At 47.8% G+C, this 27,284-nt stretch overlaps 1 protein-coding gene across 11 annotated transcripts in view; it reads right to left on the reverse strand.

The window, feature by feature from the left end:
* TENM4 (teneurin transmembrane protein 4) overlaps window positions 1-27,284 on the reverse strand; it is a 1,822,236-nt gene that overhangs the window by 138,026 nt on the left and 1,656,926 nt on the right. For all 11 annotated transcript variants that reach the window (XM_027532088.1, XM_027532098.1, XM_027532094.1 and 8 more), the window contains 2 exons: window positions 25,510-25,704; window positions 19,168-19,368 (listed from right to left, as the gene is read on the reverse strand). In XM_027532088.1, the coding sequence (XP_027387889.1) occupies window positions 19,168-19,368; window positions 25,510-25,704 (396 nt within the window). The remainder of the gene's footprint in view (window positions 1-19,167; window positions 19,369-25,509; window positions 25,705-27,284) is intronic.

Below are 27,284 nucleotides of genomic sequence, written 5' to 3' on the forward strand. Positions count from 1 at the left end.
ACCTGGAGGCAGTGTGCATGAAAGACCTAAAGACTTGGGATCAGGTATGACTCCAAAGCTTGGTTCTGCCCACTGTGGAATCTTAGACAGCAGATTCAATTGCTCTGAGCTTCACTTCCTTCCTCTGCAAAATGGGAATGGTGACAGCACCCACTCCAGAGGGGACACAGCCCTGATAAACTGATGTACAGTTTATCCTGATTTAGTCCACGCCTGCCTGCTTTGTGCCAGAGACTGTGCCTGGTGCTAGGAACACAGAGCTTGATAGGACACAGTCTCTGCCCCCAGGAGATCGCTGAGCAGAGAAAGCACAAACTGATTGCTACGATCATCTGAGTGATTTACAGCTGTTACTCACTTCGGCACCTTTCTGCTTATGTGCAATGAATAAAGAATCCTGGATCTTAGGATCAGACAGATTCGGGATCTGTTCTTGGCTTTGTCCCTTACTGGCGGGGTAATCTTCAAGGTGCCAGTTACGCAGTTCACTAAATCTCGATTTCATTTCTGTAAAATGAGGATAAATAACTCCCACTTCACCAATCTTATAGGCCTGGTGTTAGATCAAATGAGATAATGTGGGGGAAAGTCACTTCTGCTTAATACCGTAGCACTTAAATCAGGTTTCACAGTTCACAAAGCCCTTTTCACGTACAGTTCCTCAATTAACTATCACAGCAATGCTGTGTGAACACTTGGCTATTATCCTTCCAAGAGGTGAGGCTCCTGAGACCCAGAGCACATAAGGGATTCGACAAGGTCGAGTGTTCTCTGGTCCTTTCGCCTCATTCTGACAATCCTCAGCACACCACTGCAGGACAGACGTTTCACAGATGTGGTCCCAGACTGGACAGGGGCGGGCTCTCCTCCAAGCGAACCTTCTGGTTCTTCCAGAAGATGTGCCCCTGTTTCTGGTCTTGTTGCTTATCCTTCATTATGTTTCAGGTCAGACCGACCCTGGCTGTGTGTGAAATGCAATGAGATTCTTTACACAGAGTTTCCCCCATCAGTCGAGCCTACTTTTCTCCTCTAGAGACCGCAGGGCTGTCCCTCCAAACAAAATGGTAAACATCCGTTTACCACCAGTTTACACGAGACATGCTGCCCTGGCACGAAGCTGAGGTTGCCTGGTGGCTGGGTACCCCTCCATCAGTCCTTTTACAAGCTGGGCTGTGAGCTCTTGCACATTTTAATGGAAGGGGCCTGAACGGGGTGACCGTGATGTTTATGGGGTGCAACACAGTCTGTCGGTCTGAGGTTCTCTTCTGAAGATGCACTTCCCGCCTGAGTGCAGGAGACGCGCTGCCTCGTGGAGGGAGCGGAAGCCTGAGACTACTTTCTCGTTCAGCCACAAGAGGCAGGCCCGTTGTTATGCTTTTATATTCCTCAATTATTATTATTTTTTTCTCCTTGAAATAAAAGGAACTGCTTTGTTTTTCCTTTTTCGATTCTGCTTTGGCATTAAAGCAGATGTAACTTCCCGGAGTGGTTGGTGAAAACCAAACAGAATGATGCGAAAGAATGTGCTTTGAGCTCTCCTGCACCTTTTACATAATGTAAGTGGCACTCTGTGAACGTCCGGTCAGAGCTCCTACAGCTCAAGTTTCCTCAGTTGTAAACTGTGGATGACACTGACTACTGCAGAGACTTGTTTGCCGAATTTCTTTGCTCCCAGCGGGCACTGGGGGATCCCATGGTGAGCATGACAGACACGGCTCTTTCCTGACTCTAAGAAGTGACATCCTAGCATGGCAGATGCGTGTAACCTAATGCAGTTAAATGAGTTAAGATGAATGGAAGTGAAGCTTCTAGCGTGGAGCCTGGCACACAGTCAGGATATAAACCGCACACACATATTCATATAAGAAAGGAAACGGGGTGTGGTGCAATGCGGTTCAGATGTGAATTCTGACTTATGTAACGTATCTGACACAAGCAAGCATGTGATAAAGGCTAGGGGACAGTCACGTGATTCACATCAGTACTTTCTGACAAAATGCTGGAAGACTGGGGCCTGGTGGAATCCTTTGATGTACTATAGGGTACACAATCCACAGAGTAGACTTGGGTTCAGACTTCGGCTGCCCAGTCTCCTTGGGTTCTCGTGGAGTCCTTGGGAGAACTGCTTAATCTCTATGCATCATATATCTCCCCCTAAATGGGGAGAGCAGTAATGGTCCCCTACTGAGTGAGTGATAATGGAAGGAAAGGGCAAATGTGTAACTTGTTATGACATGTGCTCTGTAAACTGTGCCATGTACATTCTGTTATGCACACAACTGACTGATGGGGACCCAAAGGTGTCCTGTTTTTCCAGTAGTCATGTACAATTGTGAGAGTCGGACCATAAAGAAGGCTGAGTACTGAAAAATTGATGCTTTTGATTTGGGGTGCTGGAGAAGACTCTTGAGAGTCCCTTGGACAGCGAGGCGATCAAACCAGTCCATCCTAAAGGAAATCAGTCCTGAATATTCATTGGAAGGACTGATGCTGAAGCTGAAGCTCTAATACTTTGGCCACCTGATGTGAAGAGCTGACTCATTGGAAAAGACCTTGATGCTGGGAAAGATTGAAGGCAGGAGGAGAAGAAGATGGCAGAGAATGAGATGGTGAGATAGTGTCACTGACTCAATGGACATGAATCTCAGTAAACTTTGGGAGACAGTGAGGGACAAAGGAGCCTGGTGAGCTGCAGTCCATGGAGTTGCAAACAGTCAGATATGACTTAGCGATTGAACAAAGTCAACCAGACACCCAGTATCAGTCAGCTCTGAGTCGCCTGGAAGGGGTGCACCTCCCTCAACAGCAAACCAGTCTCTAGCAGGGGCCTCAAACTTTGGGTGTGAAGTTACACAGCACAGCACCGCCAGCCAAGACAAAACAGCCTTCAAAACCATCTATGCGTGTCACTCGGCTTCCTCTTGAAATCAGGTGGAAATCCCTAACTGTCCCAAAGTTCTCATTCCAAGTCTGTAAAGCTCTTGACTCAACTGTGCAGGGCCTTGGGGACAAACCAGGTCAGGCCCAAGAACACCTTAGCTTTTCTGCTGGGAAAAGCCACACCCAGAGCACCTCCCCTTCCCCACCTGGCCTGTGCCCTGCCTCACTGGCATCTGTGTCTATCTCCTCTTTAGACTGGAAGCCCGCCTGCCAGCAGGCTCTAGCATTTATTCAATCTTCGGTCCCTGGCAGCAGGCACCAGACCTGGCACAGCATGTGCTTTCAATAAATATTTGCTGAAAGAACAGATGAATAAAAAAAAAAAAAAAACTCATGGAAGAGATGTTATATCAGTTGGCTCAACTCTACCTCAGCACCATATTGTATCAAATTTACTTGGTTAAATATAGTCACACAGGGGTTCAGTCTCCTTTGTATTTAACTTAGAAACTTATCTTCTCCAACATCCGACTGGAGCTTGCAACCTTAAAGTGTCTCAGTTTTTACACGCTCACTCACATCTTCCTTCACACCAATGCCCACACCCATCCCCTTTCTATGATGCAGAAGCAGGTGGACACATGATGAAGAGGTTGGGAAATATATATGGTTTGGCTGTTGGTTAACTGTGCTCCAAACTGTATACATGAGAGAAAGGCTGCCCCAGGCTCCTCTCATTAAATGTTAATCCCCATATGAACCTGGACAAAGCCTGGGACCTATCACAGCTATGTTTTAATTTGTCTGGATTTACTTTACAATCCTCTTCATTAAAATAACTGGCAAGGGAGACTGTGTCTTTCCTCCAAAGGGAGAGACTTATATATAATTTTCCTGTAAAATTTCTTCCACTTGGAAAGATGCTCAAAATTGACAAAAGTGGGAGATAGAGGGGACCTCATGCAATGATCTGTGCGCCTTCTTCCTGAGCAAGGAACAGATGTAGGTGAAGCTGTCTTTAAATTCCAGGGATGTGAAAGTAGAGCTGTGACCTCTCGGGAAGACTGTAATAAGTCTGTATGTGGCATTAAAAGGGATAATAGCGAGAACTGTTCTATTCTGCTTAGGATCTGAGTTTCTTAGAGTGATCTCAAGAAATTTTAGTAAGCGTTAAATAATTTTAAATGGCATCACTGACTCGATGGACATGAGTTTGAGCAAGCTCTGGGAGTTGGTGATGGACAGGGAGGCCTGGCGTGCTGCAGTCCATGGGGTCGCAGAGAGCTGGACATGACTGAGCGACTGAGATGAACTGAACTGAACTGAATTTTAAATGGTTTCCACTAGGACTTTCCGTTGCATCACTAGCTCATCTGGGTTAGTGCACAGTTTGGGGAATTTGTCTGAAATCCTGGTCCTTGAAAATTCCTTAGGGAATTTCTCATGAAGTCCTTGGATACTTTAAGTGTGTCCCCACACTAAACAGCATTTGGGGCAAAAAATAAGGGCAAATTATAGAACCACTGTTGATGGCACACAAATAGCATCTCACTAAATTCTCACAACACCCCTGCAGTTATATTTGTACTCCCTTATCATCACTGAGCAAACAGCTTGGAGAAATTAAGTGACTTGCTCAGAGGCAGTTAGCTAGAATGAAAGGTGACTATGATTAACACAACTCTTTTGGTCTGTAAGCAGCGGGATCTGGTTTAGGTAAAACCTCAGATGTAATGTGACATATGTCCTTATTAATTATGTATTATATCATCACCCTAGCTAGACTAGCGAATCTCTGAAATCAGAATCTGAGTCTCCTTTTTCACCCTGACTCAATGTTTACATTGTGTTCAGTACTCTTCCTTTCGTTTGTCTCTCTATCTGTCTTTTCAACCTCCATTCATCTATCTGCCTGTCCATTAGCCCATCCAACTGTCCATCTACCCATCATCCAATCAGCTATTCAGTCAACAGGCCATCTAACTGCCCATTCATCCATCCATCTTCCATCCATCCATCCGTTCACCTATCCACCCATCCATCTATTGTGTGACATGGGCAAGTTACTCCAACTTTCTGTGCCTCAGCTTTCTCATCCGCAAAATAGAGACACCAACATCTCACGCTCAAGTGGGACTGAAACGAACATCATGTAATGCGCCTAATGTCACGCACACCTTTTGCAGAGCAGCAGTAGTGTTAGTTGCTCAGTCGTGTCTGACTTTGCAACCCCATGGACTGTAGTCTGCCAGGATCCTCTGTCCATGGGATTCTCCAGATAAGAATACTGGAGAGGACTGCCATTCCCTCCTCCAGAGGATCTTCCTGACCCAGGGATCGAACCCGGGTCTCCTGCATTGCAGGCAGATTCTTCACCGTCTGAGCTACAGGCAAGTTCTGAATATGGCAACTATTTTATGTTTACGTTCTAGAAGAGCCAGGGGAAGGGGGTGAAGTTTGAAGATACTGGGGAAAGCAAGTGGAGGGTGTGAGCAACTGAGGTGCCTCTCAAGAACTGGAGAGGACTGGACGTGGAGCCTAATCAGGAGGACAGGCTTCCTGTGCCTCGTGCCCTCGGGAGAGGTGAGCAAAAGAGACCTGTGTGGGGCACAGGCAAGGATGATGAGAGAGCCTTAATCCATGGCCTCGGGATTCTCAGTGAAGGAGGACCCTCCACTGAGCAGGATGCTGATGGAGAGATATGGACATTTGAAAGAGCCCCTTGGGGACTGAGCACAAGAACTCACAAAGTACAGGATGAACTGCAGCTGGAAGGGCTCAGGAGAGGCTAAAGAGCGTGAGCACGATGTGATTTGGGTTGCAGCGCTCTGAGGCCTGGCCATAAGATCAGGGACAGTGAGTAGCTGGACTAACCCTGGGTTTTGCTAGGGGGATGTGGAAGACAGGTGCAGACATGGGGAGCTGAGAGTGATGGAAGAAGGCAGCTGGAGATGAAGGACCAAGGGGGAAACAGACGGGAAGGAGGGTGAGCCAGGAGATGCTGGGCAAGAAGTGGCTTGGACGTGGCCAGGGAATTGCCTTCAGGGGGGTTTAGGGGTAAGAGAGAAAAAGAGGAGGAAAACTTAGAAGGGCGGTTTTCACGGTCAGAGCATGAGAAGGCATCTTCAGTTCAGTTCAGTTCAGTCGCTCAGTCATGTCCGACTCTTTGCGACCCCGTGAATCGCAGCATGCCAGGCCTCCCTGTCCATCATCATCTCCCGGAGTTCACTCAAACTCATGTCCATCGAGTCAGTGATGCCATCCAGCCACCTCAGCCTCTGTCGTCCCCTTCTCCTCCTGCCCCCAATCCCTCCCAGCATCAGAGTCTTTTCCAATGAGTCAACTCTTCGAATGAGGTGGCCAAAGTACTGGAGTTTCAGCTTTCACATCATTCCTTCCAAAGAAATCCCAGGGCTGATCTCCTTTAGAATGGACTGGTTGGATCTCCTTGCAGTTCAAGGGACTCTCAAGAGTCTTCTCCAACACCACAGTTCAAAAACATCTATTTCTGTTTTATTGACTATGCCAAAGCCTTTGACTGTGTGGATCACAATAAACTGTGGAAAATTCTGAAAGAGATGGGAATACCAGACCACCTGACCTGCCTCTTGAGAAACCTATATGCAGGTCAGGAAGCAACAGTTAGAACTGGACATGGAACAACAGACTGGTTCCAAATAGGAAAAGGAGTACGTCAAGGCTGTATATTGTCACCTTGCTTATTTAACTTACATGCAGAGTACATCATGAGAAACGCTGGGCTGGAAGAAGCACAAGCTGGAATCAAGATTGCGGGGAGAAATATCAATAACTTCAGATATGCAGATGATACCACCCTTATGGCAGAAAATGAAGAAGAACTAAAAAGCCTCTTGATGAAAGTGAAAGAGGAGAGTGAAAAAGTTGGCTTAAAGCTCAACATTTGGAAAACTAAGATCATGGCATCTGGTCCCATCACTTTATGGCAAATAGATGGGGCAACAGTGGAAACAGTGTCAGACTTATTTTTGGGGGGCTCCCTTTCACTTTTCACTTTCACGCATTGGAGAAGGAAATGGCAACCCACTCCAGTGTCCTTGCCTGGAGAATCCCAGGGACGGGGGAGCCTAGTGGGCTGCCATCTCTGGGGTCGCACAGAGTCGGACACGACTGAAGTGACTTGGCATAGCATAGCAAAATCACTGCAGATGATGATTGCAGCCATGAAATTAAAAGACGCTTACTCCTTGGAAGGAGAAGGCATCTTAGAGATCCTCTAACCATCCTGTGGACAACATGGGCCAAATACAGAAGTGCAGAGTGACATGTAGGCTGGTACTTGAGCAAGAGCTTGATGGCTGCCTTAGGAAATGCTCAGGTATGGGGCCAGCCAGACAAATGCCTAAAAGAGGGGGTGGGCTCAGCCCTCTGTGGCCTCTCCTCTGTGCCTCTGGACAGGCTGCTTTCATGGTCCAGGTGCTCCTTTCCCCCAGTCTTCACATGTTGAACCGGGTTCCAAGGCTACCTCTTCCTTGAAGCCGCCTTCCCATTTCCCAACTGGAAGGGGCTTCATCTCCTGCCTTCCCAAAGCACTCTATGCAAACCTTTCTTTATCAGGGTTATCAGTCTACCTGTCTTACCTCCAGAACCCTCCCATCATCAGATTAGTCTCTGCATCCCACACTGAGTCTCATATAGAAAATGTATCCTTAGACTGCATCCATCAGGCTCCAGTGCCCTGAGGCAGGGTACTCCACGTAACAATTCAAGGCCCTGTGATTTTGCATAGGACAGAGGCCTTGATTTAGGCAAGCTGGGTATAAAAGCCAGCTCTGATACTTCCCAGTGCTGGGAAACAAACATTGCACATAGCTAAGTCTTATTTTTTGTCATTTCTAAGACAGCAGTAAAGACAGAATCTGAAAACTGAAAATATATTGAGCATCTACTATGTGACAGGCATCCTTCGATGCTGGGGATTCAGAAATGGTATTAAATTACTTCAAGGAACTCAAGTCTATCTAGGTGTATAAATGGGCAGAAAGCTGGCCACCATGCCTGGCACACAGTAGGCTACAATTTAACCTTCTCTTCCACAGGCCAGAAATCCCTGCATTTTCAATGACTTGGCTTAAATATAGCATCTCTCTCCCTCTTTCCCTCCCCCACAAAATTGGGCAGATGGCTTTTTAAGTCTCAGTGCAGGTTTCAGGAAGCAGCCAGAAGGGAGGGAGGCACAGGAAAAGGGCGTCGGACTCCTTCACAGTAATTAGTCTCCTTTTGACATTGAGGCCAAAGCCAAGTCACTCTCCTGTGCCTGTCACAGCAGAGGCAGAGCGGCTCCAAGCCGCACCTCGGCTCCTCAGGTCTAGATGGCAGGAAGCTAACGAGCCTTGGAGACCACATGGCCTTTCACCTCACTCAGGGAGCTCGGGAAGCTCTCAAACCAAGCAGAAAAGTGGATTCCAGTATGTCAGTGCAGAGCAGTCTCCAATCTATTCTCCCAGGACCAGAATTTCAAGCTTTGTGAAGCACCTATCACAGGAAGTAGGAAGCCACCACTACTCATCGTAATTGGAGGGTATCTGGCTTCCTGATTAGGGGAGTCTAAAGCTAGCACAGGGGAGGACTTCAGATAGTCTGACTTAGCTGAAGGATAACAAGCCAGGACTGGAGAGCAGAGAAGCCAAAAACGGTGACTGGGGTGTGGTTTTTTTTAGCTGGGGCTGAAACAATGCCCACGTAAAACGGCCCAAGTAGGTAACCTGAGAGACATCTGGTGTTGAGACCTCCAGCCCTGACACCCTTTTGTGAAGGCCTGCCTCTCCATCCAGTCATGTGCTCATCCATCTAACTCTGTCCTGATCATCTCCTCCTGGAAATCCCCTAGGCACCTCCAACTGCATGCCAAAATTAGAGAAAGCATGCTAAAGCCAAACCTGACCGTGTTGCAGATCTGCCTGGAACGTCCCAGTGGCTTCCACTGACAGACGAAATCTAAACTCTTTCAAGGCCATTCATGATCTGATGCCTGCTAACTTCCTCACCTCTGACTCCTCTCACTGCTGTCACAAACATCCTAAGCTAGCTACTCCAAGTTTCAGCTTCCCGGGTGGCTCAGTGGTAAAGAATCTGCCTGCCAATGCAGGAGATGCAGGTTCAATCCCTGGGTTGGGAAGATCCCCTGGAGAAGCAAATGGCAACCCACTCCAGTATTCTTGCCCGGGAAGTCCGATGAACAGAGAAGCCTGGCGGGCTGCAGTCCACGGGGTCACAGGAGTTAGACATGATATTGTGATAAAAAAGCGGCAGCAAGCTACTCCAAACCACTTCTCTTTCCTAGAAAAAGCCACGATCTGTCTCATCTATGTACCTGCTGTAAATCTTTACTTCCACAATGGGCTGCTGCAAAGTGCTAGCCTTTCTTCCATCTCTGTCAACTCAAATCTAACCTCCATACCCAACTTAAATCTCACTTCCTCCAAGAAGCCACCCTGATCACTCCAGCTGAAAGCAACTGCTCTTTTCCTGAACCCCGGTAGTATCACCAGGTCCGCACTGGTCATGATCCAATTTATACAGTGTCACCAAATGAAGTGGCACCTTGTCAACCTGATACATGATCCTCAGACAGTATCAGTGTAAATCTTCGAAGAAAGGAGAAAGTGTTAGTCACTCAGTCATGTTCAACTCTTTGCAACCCTATAAACTGTAGCCTGACGGTCTCCATGGCCATGGGATTTCCCAGGCAAGAATACTGGAGTGGGTTGCCATTTCCTTCTTCAGGGGATCTTCCCGACCTAGAGATCAAACCCAGGTCTTCTACATTGCAGGCAGATTCTTTACCGTCTGAGTCAACCTTGGTAACAGCCAATGGCAGAGTTATGCAGGGGATAAGCGTGGGCTCTGAACCCAGAGAAGTCTGGATCTGAATCCTTTTTTTCTCCAAAGTGCCTTTGGGAAAGTCACTCAAGCTCCCTGAACCCTGGTTTCCAGAGAATAACACCATCTGCAATGTCAGAGGCTTATGTATTTGTTGTTGGAATAAATCATGAAGCACATACATGGAGAAGCTCTGTAAAATGTAAATAAAATTTCCATTCAAAGAATAGTCAATATTTTAAAATTACAAGTTACCATACCAGCAGTTTGATTTAGGAAGACAGCCAGAGATTCTGTACAAGGTTATCAGCTTGGGCATCCAAACCGAAACCTAATTCTGAAGCCCAATTTCAGGAGGGCTTATATTTGGATACTGAAGAGCTCCAACTGTGAACAAAAATGTTCCCGGGCTGTTGGGAAAAATTCTACTAAATTACTAAGCTGCCAGCTTCCGGTTTATCAACCTTTACCTCTGGCAGTATTTAGCAGCACACCTCTTCGGGTCCAATTTCCCAGTCTTTGGTTAAATTTTAGGAACCGACCATCTCCTTGTGTCTCAGCATCCACACTACTTCCCAGACGACTGGTGGGCTCTTCTCTGCCTCCTTCCAACATACCCTCTGCTTTCTCTGCTTCACTGTCAGTCTCTTGAATATTTACTATTCTGAACTTCAATTTTAGACTGTTGGGAAGGGGCACGGGAAATGTCAAGTCTCAACGGATACGATTCCTTGGGTGAAATTCTAACCTTGGGTTTCCCCTCCTATAACATACCTATACAGAAATAGCCCAGCCCGATCATTTCCTTTGGATGTTTAATTGGATGTCAGTGCTGTGCTTTCTAGGCTGAGAAGCTGATGCGTCTCAGAGAGGGAACAATTCCTGCTACACAAATGAGACTTGTAACTGGGGAGAATGCTCAACACTGAATCTAATTTTCTCTCCCATCCATGAACAGAAGACAATTTCTCTGGCATTAAAGCATTTCACTCAATCTTTCTGTCATTAATAAGAATTAAGTTCTGTTCCCTCAAATCTAAACGTAATTATAGTTTGCCTCGTAAATAAAATTGAATTACCTTTTTCAAAATTTAGCACTAATGCAACTGCTATGTTTAGAGCTTTATTTGTTTTTTTTTAACTCTGTTGCTACTTTCAGCTTATTTTTTTTTTTTAAGCATTGGGCTTATTTTACTGTTGACTGTGACTTGATTTGGTAACAGAGCTTTTCTGATCTGTATCTATCTGGTCACTATTGTTATTAATTATGCTTTCTGTTTTGCTTATCTTTTTGGTAGGGGAGGACAGTATTAGAGAAGAAATTTGAAACTCAGAGGCTCTGAATTTGAATTCTAGAAAGTCCCTGTGAGTTGAAGTAGGACCTAGGCTAAGTTGCACTGACAGAGTTCTAGAAAGAGTCTTGACATGGAGTCTGCAAGGAAAATCTTCATTGGGAACTGAAACAGTTTTCAAACTGAGATTCACAGCAAGACATTCAGTAGACTCTGTGAATGGGACCCTGCCTACCTCTCTGGCCTCACTTCACCGTCTACCCCCAGGGCTCCTAGTCTCCAGTCAGGAGAGGAAGGACCAGTCTGTGCTTCTGCACAGGCTGCTCCCTCTGCCTGCACAGGCCTCCTCTCATTTGCCAGCAGGAGCCCTGCTTCGGTCCCCTCTGCCATCTGGCTTACAAGTCTCCATCTTGGGGAGGACCTTCCCAGGTGCACATGCCTGCCCTTGTGTGCCCCAACCCCGCCGCACACATGTCGGTCAGAGGTCTTAACGCCGTATATCTAGGTACTGCCTCCTGAATGGCTTGAGGAAGGCTGAGCCTTGATGCCTAGGCCCAGCACGAGTGCAGGGCCTGAGGAGTGCGGATCCTTGAGGCCCAGCACTCGGGGAGGCCAGGAAGGGCCGCGAGAGGATGGAGCGGACAAGTGTGCCTCTCAGCAGTGGGCGTCCATTGGAGCTCTGCTGGGATGCTCTGCGGGGGCTGTGCTCCTCTCTCGGCCCAGTCCCTAGGCAGAGTCCGATGCTAGCACCCTGGCGCCCTTGTGCTGGGGTTTGGGGATAAATGTGTTGGCATCTTAGCGACTCCTTGTTTAGACTTGATGATCAGAGTCGGGCAGGGGCTGGGGGAAGCCGAGGGTAGGCAGTTTCAGAAACCACAAGGAAACCAAGCTTCTGAGAAAGAGAGGTGTTCAAGGTCCTATAGACTCCAAGCAAGGTTTGGCTCCAAACCTTCAGCATATAAACTTTCCTCAGACTTCAACAGTTAGTGTCAAAGGACTATTTGGCTAATTTAGCTTTAATCATGCATTCTAAAAATATACATTAATACTTTATTTATTGAGCACTGAGTGCCAGCCACCATGCCAGCTTTTTATATATACAAATTAAAGCTAATTTGAAAAACAGCCCTGAAAGGCAGGTATCATTAGCCATATTCTTTGGATAAGCTGGATCTTAAAAATCTAGCTTGGTCCCACTCCAAATCCCATGCAATTCTTTCTGAGTGTACATGCTACCGCCAAATCCGTACCACTGAATCTCTAAAAGATCCCCACCTGTTATTCTATGAAACTCAATTGCAATGAAATGGTAAGAATCATAAACCACCAGCATGAGCATTTTACAATCCGAATCTCTGCCATGTACGGCTTCTATGAGCCAGCAACCCAAAGGAATAAAATGTAGCGAGAAGGCCCTCTCAAATAAAAGTCATTTATGGAAGACAAGATTGGAGTGAGCCCACAGAGCAGTGGAAATGAGGAATGAATTTATGAGGCTGAGGACTGAGATGACTGGGCTGGGGTGTCGGGGAAGGAAGACACGAGGGAGAGCCGGCGAAGGGGCAAGTGATGGGTTTAAGGGATCGAATCGGAAATGATATTCTGGAAAATGCCGCAGAGCCTGAAATCTTCCTTAGGAGCTGTTAGGCTCCGAAAGAAAGGTAGGCTTTTCCAATTTCAAGGACCATCTCAAAAGAGGTTAAATTCCTCCCCTTTTAGGAAGCAGCTCTGAGCCAAGAGGCTGAAAAGCCAACTAAAGCACTTGGGGGTGGGGTAGGGTAGGGAGGGAGTCCTTCTGCTCAGCGGGGCTGCTCACTGTACCCCTTTATGCAAAGCTGAGGAGGCATCCAGCCCTGCAGGGCCGCTCCCTGGGGAAGAGGGCTGGAAGGAGGTCAGATGATGCCATTCTTGTCCAGGATGGGTTCTGCCTGGCTGGCCCTGCACATGAGTGAGATGAACGTGAGCTAGGTCTGGAAAGTGAAAAGGGGCTCAGGGACTTGATTTTAGCCTTGCCGAGTGTAATGTGTGTGTGTTGGCGGGGTCGGCGGGTGGGGGTGGTGATGGAGCTCTCGTCGAAGGGATTAGACTGTCTGGCTGGTAGTGTGCTGGGATCTCCTTGGGCAGAGCCTTGAGAGGAAACTCCTCACTCTTCTTTGATAATTCCCTGCATGAGTCACTCATTCAGCAAGCACTGGAACCTATTGGCTGTCAGGCTGTGCACAAGCGAGAACCACAGACCTTGCCTTCACAGGGCAGACGGTTTGGCAAGAGAGGCGCATGTATAATACATCTCTCAGCACACAGAGGAGCTTAGGAGAGGCCCTGGAGCCGGATCTGGGTTGAATCTGTACCGTACCACTTGCAAATGAGGGGGTGCTGGTAAGGAATTTAACTCAGTTCTGAGCTTCAGCTTCCTTATCTGGAAAATGGAACTACTGCACTGACATCAGAGGGTTCTTATGAACCTTACCCAAAATCATGGTTGAAAAGCACTTAATTCAGCAGCTGGTAAATGGTGAGCATTAGTAAACCAATGACTCTTTAATTAATGCTTCATCCTGTGGCTTCTCAGGGGAAAAGACAAGATTAATTGCAAAGAAACCTCTTTGGATAGAAATAAGGCTTGACGTAAGAGCTGAGGACTTAGAGGGCCTACACTTAACTCAAACTCTGCCATGGATTAGCTGAGTTACTCTGAGCAAGTCATTTCCTCTCTCCAGCTCTTTCCCATTTGTAACACAATAGCAGTAGGAATCATCATCACATAATCATCACTAACCTCATCATTACCATCCTCATCATCACCATCACCACCACCACAACCACTGCCATAACCACCAACACCTCCATCAACACCATCATCACCATCACCACCACTAACACCTCTATCAACACCATCATCGCCACAACCATCAGAACAACTGCTCCCAAAGACTGAGGCAGTGAAGTCCCACTGGGCCCAGAGTTCAGGGCGGAGGTGTGTTGGGGGTAGGGGCTGGGACATATAACTTGTGCTCTTCTAGGCCACAGGGATCGATTTAAACAGTTATCTTATATGGTTTGTCAGGAGGGAAGACCACAGCAATGAGGCAGGATTTAAGGGTGAATTTCTGAGATGAAATGGCAAGCCAAGCTGCTGAGAACCCAGGGGCCTGAGTAAACACTTGTATAAAATCTGACTTCACTGTTTCCACAAACCTAACTGAAGTGCTGGGAAACTTGTCAGCTCACATTACACTACAGGCTGGTTGCTGAGTGCAGGGCGTGTTGATTTAAGCTGCTTTCATTAAATCCTGTTCTCTGTGCCAAACAGGCAAGACACTCATCTCAGGCACAAGATGGGTTCTCCTTCCTAGGGGGGCCAAACAGCGGGGGCTCACTTCTGCCAGCCCCACCACCTAGAGCCAGTCCTTCAGGATGCGTCTCCCGGCCTGCGGCTCCTGACGGAAGGGCTCCGGGCAGTGCCTATGTGGCCTTGCAAATAACACAAATGGCGTGACTTGAGCTACCCTTGTCGGGGGTCTGAGTTGTGCCAACCATGTGCTAACCATTTGCCCTGCGTTTTCTCACTTAATCTGTACAATAAGCTCATAGGTAATTTACCTAAAAGGAAACTTAGGGTCAGGGAGGTGAAGCGACTTCCTGAAGCCACTCAACTAGGGGGGACCAGGTCCCTTGAAACAAAGTTCAGTGCCTATTCACGGCCCTGTGGCCAACTCCCTGAGCACAACGAAGGCAGTCCCTCGGTCATGGGGCATCCTCTTAGTGAGGCCTGCCCTGTTTAGTTGTAGGGCCCAAACTCCATCGTTTTCAAACAGCTTCCACTCGGTGGAAGTGCTGGTGGAAGGGAGGGAGGCGGCGGCGTGAAGTGCCCCCTCTGCAGGCGCTGTTCTTGTGCGCGCCTGCACTGCACAGCTTCATCCCCACATGGCCCTCCGAGGCAGGTATGGTACTATCTCCATCTTTTCTAAGGGAGTGACAGGCATGTCAAGTCCTTTTCCAGCGGCCCACTGCTTAAGACTCTGTACTTCCATTGTAGCACGTGCCGGTTTGATCCCTGGTCAGGGAAATAAGATCCCTCATGCTGCACAGCATGGTCAAAGGAAAAAAAAAAAGTCAAGTCCCTTGCTAAGGTCAGGCAGTTACCATGTGCAGAGCCAGGATGGAGCCCAGGCATGTACGGCTGGGACAGAAGGGAGAGAGAACCACTGGCAACATCAGTTTCACTAGCCTTCAAACCAGCATCTGTCAGGAAGTGGCAGCCGTGGGAAGCGGTGTGGGGTGCTGGGCAGCAGGGGCCAGGCTGGGCTTGGACTCCCAGCTCCCGCTGGGCGCCTCACGTAAGTTGCTAAGCCTCAGTGTGAGGATGGGGACCATACCACACCTTACTCTGCCTCACCAGCTATTGCTGCTTCCGTAGGGGGGGGGGGGTGTGTGTGTGTGAAAAAGAGAAAGACAGAGTGATCTTGGCATGCTGTGAAGCACTCAACAAACAAATTGTTATCACTACTTCAAGGGAAGAGGGGAAATCTGAAGTCATCTTTTAAATCCCCAGCCTCGTGGCAATCATGACACTGTTTTAGTCAGTTATAGGTCAGAGATTTAGAAACTGTCATCCGCGTTTCTGAAAGGCCACATTTCATCTTGCCTCATTAATATCGAGGGCTCTCACCACCGCGTGTTTTAATCATACCCGTAACATAGCTGACCTTATCTGAGCCAATATCATGTGCTAAGTGCTTGTATGCATTACCTTAAATAATCCTCTGAATAATGATTTCCCAAATACTAACCCCACGAGGTAGGTACTCTCGTTATCCCCATTTTACAGCTTGCAGGGGTGAAGCCACCTGCCCAAAGTTACAACCAGTAGGCAGAAGGGCCGGTGTTTGAACTCACGGCCGTCAGACTCGGGGACTCCTCTTAGCACACGGAGCTCCATGCCTCAGATTGGAGGCCTTGTACTTGATACCAGCGGTGGGGAGCAGGAGGCACAGAGTTTAGGAAGACGGGCCCCCACAGCTGTATTCAAGTTCTTTTCAGTGGGATCTTCTCTCTCCCTCTAAGGGGCCAACGAAAAGAATCCTTAGTGATCTCATTCAAAGTTAAACCTGCCTCCATCAGATGCCGTGGAGTTTCACTGGGGATTAACAATGCACAGACGGTTATATTTCTATCATAAATTAGCTCTGTGGCCATATAATGAACAATACAACCCAGTGTAGCTGTAAGAGGAACATTCATTATATTGCTATAAACAGAGCTATATAAAAAGAATTATTCCTAAGACTCCATGCATCTGCATTTGTGATGTCTTTACATGAGTTTTGCAAACAAAGTCCAAATTAGATTGCATGTGTGTGTATGCCTGTGAGTCGCTTCAGTCATGTCTGATGCTTTGCGACCCTATGGACTATAGCCTGCCAGGCTCCACTGTCCTTGGGATTCTCCAGTCAAGAATTCCAGAGTGGGTTGCCATTTCCTCCTTTAGGGCATCTTCCTGACCCAGGGATGGAACTCACAACTGCTGTAGCTCTAAGACTGGCAGGCGAATTCCTTACCACTGAGCCACCTGGGAAGCCCCTTAGATTGCATTTTAAACATCAGTTCTTCATTCACTGGGGAAAGGGAACTCCAAGTATCCCAAAGGCTTGAATGCTGCACAGGATCTCATCTTTACAAAGGTGTCAACCCATCTTTCCTGACCACTATCAAAAGTGTTAGTACACAAGATGATGAGCTGATCTGACCTTCACTTTGTTTAAACAGTGTGGTGTGGTGGGGAAGGTGATTTAGGGTGAAGAAATTGATCAATACCCACAGCTAACTTCAATCTAACTTCTTACCTAGATAATTAAAGGTAATGATATACTCTTTAACAAATCTAGAATACCTATGACTAAAAACAATGGGGTGAATTTCAGTTAAATCATTTGAGTATAAATAAGTCAAGTGGGCCTTAGAAAGCATCACTACGAACAAAGCTAGTAGAGGTGATGGAATTCCAGTTGAGCTATTTCAAATCCTGAAAGATGATGCTGTGAAAGTGCTGCACTCAGTATGCCAGCAAATTTGGAAAACTCAGCAGTGGCCACAGGACTGGAAAAGGTCAGTTTTCATTCCAATCCCAAAGAAAGGCAATGCCAAAGAATGCTCAAACTACCGCACAATTGCACTCATCTCACACGCTAGTAAAGCAATGCTCAAAATTCTCCAAGCCAGGCTTCAGCAATATGTGAACTGTGAACTTCCAGATGTTCAAGCTGGTTTTAGAAAAGGCAGAAGAACCAGAGATCAAATTGCCAACATCTGCTGGATCATGGAAAAAGCAAGAGAATTCCAGAAAAACATCTATTTCTGCTTTATTGACTATGCCAAAGCCTTTGACTGTGTGGATCACAATAAACTGTGGAAAATTCTGAGAGAGATGGGAATACCAGACCACCTGACCTGCCTCTTGAGAAACATATATGCAGGTCAGGAAGCAACAGTTAGAACTGGACATGGAACAACAGACTGGGTCCAAATAGGAAAAGGAGTACGTCAAGGCTGTATATTGTCACCCTGCTTATTTAACTCATATGCAGAGTACATCACGAGAAACGCTGGGCTGGAAGAAGCACAAGCTGGAACCAAGATTGCCAGGAGAAATATCAATAACCTCAGATATGCAGATGACACCACCCTTATGGCAGAAAGTGAAGAGGAACTAAAAAGCCTCTTGATGAAAGTCAAAGAGGAGAGTGGAAAAGTTGGCTTAAAGCTCAACATTCAGAAATCTAAGATCATGGCATCAGGTCCCATCACTTCATGGGAAATAGATGAGGAAACAGTGGAAACAGTGTCAGACTTTATTTTTTTGGGCTCCAAAATCACTGAAGATGGTGACTGCATCCATGAAATTAAAAGACGCTTACTCCTTGGAAGGAAAGTTATGACCAACCTACATAGCATATTGAAAAGCAGAGACATTACTTTGCCAACAAAGGTCCATCTAGTCAAGGCTATGGTTTTTCCAGTGTTCATATAAGGATGTGAGAGCTGGACTGTGAAGAAAGCTGAGCGCCAGAGAATTGATGCTTTTGAACTGTGTGTTGGAGAAGACTCTTGAGAGTCCCTTGGACTGCAAGGAGATCCAACCAGTCCATTCTAAAGGAGATCAGCCCTGGGTGTTCACTGGAAAGATTGATGCTAAAGCTGAAACTCAGGCACTTTGGCCACCTCATGCAAAGAGTTGACTCATCGGAAAGGACTCTGATGCTGGGAGGGATTGGGGGCAGGAGGAGAAGGGGACGACAGAGGCTGAGATGGCTGGATGGCATCACTGACTTGATGGACGTGAGTTTGAGTGAACTCTGGGAGTTAGTGATGGACAGGGAAGCCTGGCGTGCTGCGATTCTTAGGAGTTGCAAAGAGTCGGACACGACTGAGCGACTGAACTGAACTGAACTGAAACTGAGGGTGCTAACATATTATCCCTTAAACTTTGCATGTGTAGACTCTGGGGTGAACCAAATACCACAACAAAGCGTGCACTCAGTCATGTGTGTCATTCATTCATCCATCAGTGTTTACCAGGCAGCTGCTGTGGGCTAAGGGTATGCTGAATTGTGGGGATGTAGGGGTAAGAGATGTTTGCTATCCTCCTGGAACTTCCCGTCTCGTAGAGGATCTGATCAGAAAGACAGGTGGGGGCCATATCACTGAGCGCCCTAAATATTATATTGAATCTGGACTTCATCCTGGGACGAGGTGAAACCAAAGGCCCATCCCTGCAGGACTCAGGGAGGTACACTGTTCCCTATGGCCTTGCCTCTGTGATGTGAAGGTGAGAAGTCAGTGAATCACATCTACTGTAACTAACATGGTTAAGGGGAGACACTTTGACTTTCAAGGCCATCGCTATGAAAGGAATGGTGTGAAGATATGATGGACGAATCCTCTGTTCAGCTAAGAGTAGAAGTGTTGAGGCTGGAGTTTAGAGGAAGAAGAAAGCATTCAGGGATTTGGGTAACCACCCGCTGCATGACCAAGGTCAGGGTCAGGGCCCTGAACAGGACTGAAAGGTGCACAGGTCATAGTGAAACCTCCTCCCTCTCCATCCATGCTGCTGCCTTATTCCCCCCACACTTACCGATAGAACAGTCGTGTCCAGTCCAGCTTGGGTCACAGCTGCAAAGCCCGGTGTCTGGGAGGAAGGTTCCGTGGCCTGAACACTGGTCCAGGCAGGTGGCCCTGGGCGTCTCGCAGTTGGTGCCTCCCCAGCCCACAGAGCAGTGGCACTCGCCTCTCACGCAGACGCCTCGGCCCGAACACGTGGGGTCCATGCAGTCCACTGTGACACGTGGGGAGACAGCACTAGTGAGTACTGGACCGACCAGGCTGGAGGCTTCTTTAAACAAACTGCTATGCTTTGCACTGGAGCAGCTTCACACGATCAAGGAGAAGGACCCAGATGTCCACAGAAGTGTTGATAACACTTGATAACAGTGAAGCAAATGACTCTAGCAACAGTAGACCTGGGTTCTTGACTCCACCCAGTGGTCAACTGTTTATCTCCCGAGTCTCAATTCCCATGCCTGTAAAATACGGATACATAGTCCCACCTCTTGGTTTGTGGGTGCAGAGAGGAAGACATATATGTCCCTAACAACTGCAACAATGTAGAGAAAGACTTTGTTTCCTTCCCTTCTGTAGCTCGGCCTCCTAGAATACCGCCAAACACAAGGGAGGCACTTGAAACGTCATCAGAGAACAAACTATTTGTGTTTGCCACATTACGATGCAGTTTTATTTCTTTGAATGTGGGACTAAAATAAAGAAATTCCTTAATTTAAATGAGAATTTATTTTGCACTTAAATTCCCTTAGCTTGTGTCATCTTCCCCAGATTCTGGTGATTGAGACGAACTTTCAAGCCTCACTTCCCACACACATATTTGTCTGGAAGTGCATCCAGGCAAACATTTCAATGATTATTCAACATTACATACAGCGGCTGTGTTTAGCTTCTCCTCAAGTTGGGGGCGGGGCGGGTGGGGAACTACAAAGCTGTAGCTCAAACCAAGCAACTCCCCACAGGGCTCTTAGGGTGCAAGGCCTAAGCGGTCTCAAGAGACCTCCCCACCCCGGAAGGAGGGAGGAGAATATTGCGAGTTACCTGCTCTTTGCCAGTGTGCTAGGAAATGCTTCATAAACCTCATCAGGTTCCGTTTTCTCAGTGAGATAAATGATTTATAGGAGGACTTCCAGAGCGGAATCTGAAGACACGTCTGTCTGATTCTGAATCCAGTGGTAGCCCTGCCCCTGGGACTAATTTTCCTAAACCAAAGCTTTAGTTGTGGAGTTACACAAAGTTACCAGAGACCATTAATCCTCCGCCAAGCATTTCACAGAAAAAAGGAGAAGAGGCATATTAGGGGCTAACTTAGCATGTGGCTCCAGCGCACGTGAAAAGTGCAAAAAGAAGTAGAGATGAGACAGAATTGGCTAACGGCTGGTCCGTGTTCTCTAGTCAACCAAAGAGCTGTTAGATCACCCGTGCACTAGAGGGAGGGAGGGGATTCGATCTGTTTTGCAAGTGGAAGGGGAGAGTGAGGTCCCGGAGTGCGGTGGGGCTTATTGTGCAGCTGTTGTTAAGAGTGTTGATGGAGCTGCCTCTATGAATGTAGTCAGATTCTTCCTTACAGGGCTCATGAGAAAGCCATATGCTGCAGAGGAAATAATGTAGCCTTTGACCTCTGAAGTCCTAAGGTCAAAGGTCACAAGACAAACGGAAATGGGTCTATGACTATGGCTGTGTCACATATCTGCTTTGGGCTTCCATGCATAAAGCAGGTTTGGTAAAATTACCTACCTCTCAGGTTGCTATGAAGACCAAATGATACTGAGGCTTTGAAAGGGCAGTATAAACTGTAAACTGTTTCAAAGAATTTACCTGTCCACTCTACCAGGACATTCAGTAGCATGACTTGGGCAGATGGTGGTTAGCACTCATTTATAATTCAGATGTGCTTTTACTTCATCTATCAAGGGAAATTTTATAACCCTATGTACCTGACTTTTCCACAAGAGTCAGGAAATCAGCCGGAGTATATTAGAGTCACAGACACACGTGGACAGAGACTTTACGAAGAGCAGCATTCTGGGAACAGGTTGTTCATTTTGAGGGCTAGCTTATTAAGAAAGCTCTTTCACTGGGTTTTTAAAGGCACTCAGTGTAACTACTTGAGTGATAGGTAAGAAGATCAAAGGTCTGGAGCAACCACGGGATTAAAAACATGGCGACAATAATAGCAACAGTAACAACAGTAATTAGTGTTGAGTGTCTCTTCTATGCTATATCCTACTATTAAACCTTTTATATACATTGTCTGATTTAACCCTAACAACAACCTTTTGAGGTAGATACCACTGTTACCCTCGTGTCACAGATGAGGAAACTGAAGCACAGAGAGGTTAAATGACTTGTCCAAGATTACACAGTGGTTAAGTGGAGGAATTTAAATTTGAAGCATTCTCTCCTGGTACAAATCTCTTGCTATTTCCTTTGCAATCTTACTGGTTCCAAAATACATGTAACGCATGAATACAGACACAAGCACACAAAATGGTTAAAAATAGAAATCAAAAGAAAACGAAACAATGAAAGAAAGGGGCAAAGTGGAGAATTAATAAAGCCACAGGAAGGCAAAGAATCCCTTCTCTTGCAGTCTCTGGACACCACTTAATAATGGTTTACACATGACCTGCTGCAGTTTCTGTTAATTAAAAATGATAAAAATAATAGCAGTGATAAATTTTCATGACCTGCCTCAGATCCCAGGACCTCAGAAGGATTATTCTGGCCCATTAGGCTGCTAGGATAATTCCCCAGACCCAGAGAATTTTCCAATTTGACGGGAAATGACTCAGCAGTTCCTATCCCGAGACCTGTAAAGGTATTTCCCGTTCTGTGAGTGCCCGGACCCCAGCGTGGGGTTGAAGCTGTCTCTGAGGCGCCCTTGAGGTCGAATCTATAAATCTGCAATGTTAGTGGAGCAAGCCGAGAGGGTGCCAAGTTCAGCAAGAGGCCCTTGGCGTCACAGTCCTGTTTCTCAGACATAATAAGTCTGATGGGGACCCAGGAACCAGCAAAGTGAATCTGAAGTTCTCAGAAGCTGGTCCAGGCAGGGAAGAAAGAGCAGAAAGAACTGATGAGGGGCTACCTCCAAGCAATTCATCATCAATTAATCATTGCTTCGGGAGGTCAGCTTGGTAAAGCAAGTGTGGAGCAGCACAAAGGAGTTCTAAGGAGGCCTGCACCAAGGGGGCATAGCGGCTCCAGGAAACCTTGGCTGAACTGACTGAGGTTCCTGCCAGAACACGGGCCCAAAGCCAGGGTGGTTATCTATGCCACGGTGACTCTCTGCCGAAGGTCCCACGTTGACTGTGCATCTGTGTACCCTGTCTGGGGTCTCTAGGGAAGCAGGAACCTTAGGATGGAATTAAAATGATCTCTCTCCATCACACTGGGATACTTTCCCCAATACTATTTATTTGGTAGGATGCTGGGTATAACATGGGAAGATCAGCAGGCTTGGGGTCGGGGAGATGAAGAAATACGGGAGAAGCTGGCAGGGAGGTGGGCTTGGCTCTGGGCAGAAGACAGTCTAACTTAGTTTCTTCTTAGAAGAGGAGCCAAGCAGTCATATTTTGTTTTCCCCTTTGCAGAGCCTGCCATTCAAGCCAAAATTTCTGGCAGATGCTTGGCTTACAAATGAGATGATGGGGCCTGCATGGCCAGGCCACAAACACAGCTCTTTTCCCCAAATGTTCCACGCTTCGGTGGCCACACAAGCTACCCGAGGCACTTCAGGACCCGAAACACAGTGGCTCACTTTTCACAGTAAAATGTTGAGGTCTGGCCCCTCTGCCCTTCCCCCAGGCCCCTCTAAGCGTCCTCTCGGTGCAGTTCAGGCTTTTTTAAAAAAAATAATGGGACGATAAACTTCAAAAGAAAGAAGGAGAGAGCGAAAGAAGTCAGCTTGTTAGCTGATGTTTTATAAACACAGTGAAACCTATTAGAACAGACAGGGGATTGGGGGATCGGACGAAGGCCCAGGAAACCCCCACTCGAAACACAAGGAATCTGCAAGGATGCTTTAGCAGAGAAACAGAAATAAGAGGAATCAGGACCAGATGGCCCTTCTCAGAACAGAGACCAGGAGTGAAAACCCTTCTTTTCAAACAGTAATGTAAATCAAATTGCTAAATAACTTCTATCTCTCTGTAAGTGACCTGGCCCTCCAGGGCACTGCCCAGGGCTGGCTGATCAGGAGAAGGACAACTTCTCCTCCTTGACCCACTCGACACAGTGGGACCCAGGGTGGGACGGCCCCACGTTTCAGGAGGGATCTCTTCTTTGTTTCTCTTTCCTTCACAGCGTCTTCGCCTCAAGGGATGAAAATGAAAAGGGGAAGCAGACGAAGGTCAGCGTCATCAGGATGAGAAAGCCAACGCCTTTGTTCAAGGGAACCAGGCCCCTGGTTGAGCTCAGACAGCCCGAGGTAATCCGCATCAAAGTTAATAGGTCTGAATCAGGATCTCCAGTCACACTTGGGGAGCGCAGACAGCCTGTCTCTCAGAGGAGACGGATGCTTTCCAGACACTAATCCCTTCCCGCTCCCTGTTCTTTTAACATGGGCCCATTATGTTCTCTCATTTTAGGGGAAATGATGCTTTGAGAGGGGACTACTTATTATATCCCCAGTAGATTAGAAGACTAGCTCTCCCTGGAGCCTCTTGTACCCACTGGAGAAAGTGCCAGGGCCCTAGACAGTAAACAGTAGGAGGTTATGACCATTAACATCGCCCATCGGTTTCAAGGTCCATCCATTTCAAAAGGCCTTGGATACAGTGAATGGAGTGAAACAGGAAGCATGCTTCAGCTGTCTCCAGAAAGCTGCTAATGATATAGGAGCTAACGTTCAGGGAGCATTTCCTGTATGTCAGACACTGAGCTATGTGCTTCACATGAGTCATTTAATCCAGTCCTCACAATGACCTTCTGTGAAAAGGAATTCCCATTTTACAGATGAGGAGTCTGAGGCTAGTGAGTGTGGCAGAACCAGGACTCAAACTCACATCTAACGCCAGAGTGTGTACTCCTGACAGCTACTCTCTATTGCTCGTGATAAGACCCCTCCTCTCATCGGGAAATCCCATGTGGTAAGGAGGAGAGAGTACAGGGTTTGAGGTTGGAAGACCTGGGCTGAATTCTGGCCCTGCCATCAGGTAATGTTATGACCATGGGCGTGTTGATGCCCTTCCCCGGGCCTCAGGGTTCTCATTTGCGAGACAGACCAGTTTGGCTTATCGCAACTCGTTAGGTTTTCTGGGGAACAACTGACATCACTGTTGAGTTAGCAGTTCACTTTTAAACCTCATTCTGTACAGGCGTGTATTTACTTTATGAAGGAGGGAGACACGCCTATGAATACCTAGGAGCTACAGACAAGACCACACACACATATACATATTCACACGTGCAGAAGGGTGTGACAATGGAAGGCAACCTTTGGAGGTCTACAAGAGACTCAAATTCAGAAATGGAGAGCAAAGATGCTTAAAGGGGAGGAGAAAGACCTGAGACTGTGGAGCCAGAGAGACTGGGCTCAAATCCGGCTCTGCCATCCACCAGCCGTGGGACCTTGGGCAGGTCATCTGTCTCCCTGAGTCTCAGTTTCCTCAACTATAAAATCGAGATGATTACCCCTCCCTAGTAGGCATGTGTGCATGCTCAGTCAGTCAGTCATGTATGTCCAACTCTTTGTGAACCCATGGACTGCAGCCCGCCAGGCTCCTCTGTCCACTGGATTCTCCAGGCAAGAATACTAGTGTGGGTTGGCATGCCCTCTTTCAGGGGATCTTCCCAACCCAGGGAGCAAACCTGTGTCTCTTATGTCTCCTGCATTGGTAGGCAGGTTTTTCTTTTTTCTTTTTTTTTTACCACTAGCACCTGGGTGGCTCAGATGATAAAAGAATTTGCCTGCAATGCAAGAGACCTGGGTTCAATCTCCAGGTCGGGAAGGTCCCCTGAAGAAGGGAATGGTAACCTACTCTAATATTCTTGCCTGGAGAATTCCATGGACAGAGGAGCCTGGTGGTCTACAGTCCATGGGGTCGCAAAGAGTTGGATACGACTGTGCTTTCACTTTCAGCACCTACTAGCGCTGGAAGTTAAATGACACCAGGCTTCTGGCCCAGAACCTTGCACATGGTTAGTGCTCAATACACACCCTTCTCTTCCCCTCCCTGAGTGGGACCTGTCCTCTCGCTTTAGGTTAGTGACTGCTGCCAGTGACGTCCTGGCTTGGCGCGGGGGTGGCGGTGGCAGGCCTGCTCTGGAGGCTCCCTCTGCTCCCGGGGAGGCCCGCCAGCCATCTCTGTCTCACGGGCAGGAGCCGAGCTGCCGCCCCCCGGACCTGGGGTCCTACCTTCCTCGCAGTTCTCGCCCTTGTAGCCGGGGTTGCAGATGCAGGTGCCCATGATGCAGGTGCCGTGGTGGCTGCAGGCCACGTCGATGCACTGGTTGGTTGGCACGTCGCACTCGGCACCCTTCCAGCCGCTGTGGCACAGGCACCGGCCCTTCATGTACTGGCCATTCCCACTGCAGAGCACGGGGCAGGAAGCTGCGGAGACAGCGCCGGGAGCCTGGCGTCGATGTGCGCCCTGGTATACTCCGTCTGTCCCTTTCCACCCCGGGCTTCAAGTACTTTGCCATAATTCCCATATGTGTCCACCTGTCTGCTTCTCTTGCTTTACTTCATTCCAGTTAAAACACGTCTGGAACTGTCAGTTAAAGTATAGAGTGCAGGGCCTAAAGAATACAGCTGGGGCCCACTGAACGTTGCTTTCTCCTGTCCCCCTCATTACTGGTGACTGCATGGTGGTCGCCAGGCTCCTTAGACAGGAGGCTTCAATCTGTTCCTTGGGCTGGCTGCAAAAGACAGCTTGGCCTGCTGCTCGCCCCGCACCGCTCCAGCAGGACTCTCCTCCTAGTAGTGCTGCGTTTCGCTTCCTCCATCCTCACGTGCTGGACCACTTCGTGTCACCTTTAACCCAGCCACTCTCCAGCTTTCCCTGTCTTTCCAGCCTCCACTGAAGCCCCACACGCCACTGCTCCAAGAAGAGAATAGCTGAGCCCAGTGTGGGTCTTTAAAGTGTTATCTTTCTACTCTGCCACTTAGCGTAAAAGGTTTTGTGATCATCTGTACGAAGGACACTATATAAAAATAAATTACGTTGCATTGTGCTCTAAGTACCGACAGCCTTACCGAGATACAATAAGGCTGCTTTACACACGACTCTTAACTTTAAGTGCATATGGGATGAGACAGTAATTCATGTTAGGAGGAATGCCTCATTTTCTCTCTGCGCCACCTTCTCCCGGCTCCCACCTGGCCTCCTTCCTTTTTAAAGCACTCAGCAGGTAATCACTATGCTTCCTCAGGTCTGCTGGCTCTGCTGCGTCAGCCTGAGTCTATGCTGTTTCATGATAGGAAGAACAAGTAGAAGCCCCAGAGCAGCATCACGGCATGGCATTTGGAGGGCGCTGTGTCCTCAGCTTGGAAAGCCATCTCTGCCTTCTGCTGATGAACAAACTCAAGGATCTGGTCTGCGTTTCAGTGTCACTTCACCTGGAGAGCCTTTCCTATTCCTCATTCCACCCAAGCTAGGACCCTTCCACGCTGACAGATGTTTCTGCATCTAACTTGCTCTAGTCTGCTTCACCCGTCACTGACTGCTTTGTGATCATCATCTGTTTCTCTGTCACTCTCCCCGACTGAGAGGTCCTGGGCTTGAGTCTTGCTCAGTGTTGCAACCTTGGTGTCCAGCACAGGACCAAGTCCTAAAGGGCGCTAAGCAAACACCTGTGGGATGAGGCAAGAGGTGGAGAAACCAAAGGAAGGGGACTTTTCCTTTCCCCAAGAGGAGTGCCAAATTCTCAGGACCACCGATCATCCGGTAGCATTTTTCTTGTTAATTCTTCCAGGACAGAAATGGAACCTGAATGCTCAGGCAAATCACAGGCAGCCTTTAAACGCTCCCCACAGTGATTACCATTAGCATCGTACATGCCTGAAGAGGAGGCAGCATTAGGGTCCCGTGTGAAGAGAAGTCTCGCCTCCCAGTCCCTCCCCTCGGTGGTCTCTGCCAATACTCCGCTTGCGTTGTAATAAGACAGCAACGGAGCAGCAGCTCAGGCCCC

This window comes from Bos indicus x Bos taurus, chromosome 29 (assembly GCF_003369695.1).
Source record: "Bos indicus x Bos taurus breed Angus x Brahman F1 hybrid chromosome 29, Bos_hybrid_MaternalHap_v2.0, whole genome shotgun sequence".
NCBI lineage: Eukaryota > Metazoa > Chordata > Mammalia > Artiodactyla > Bovidae > Bos > Bos indicus x Bos taurus.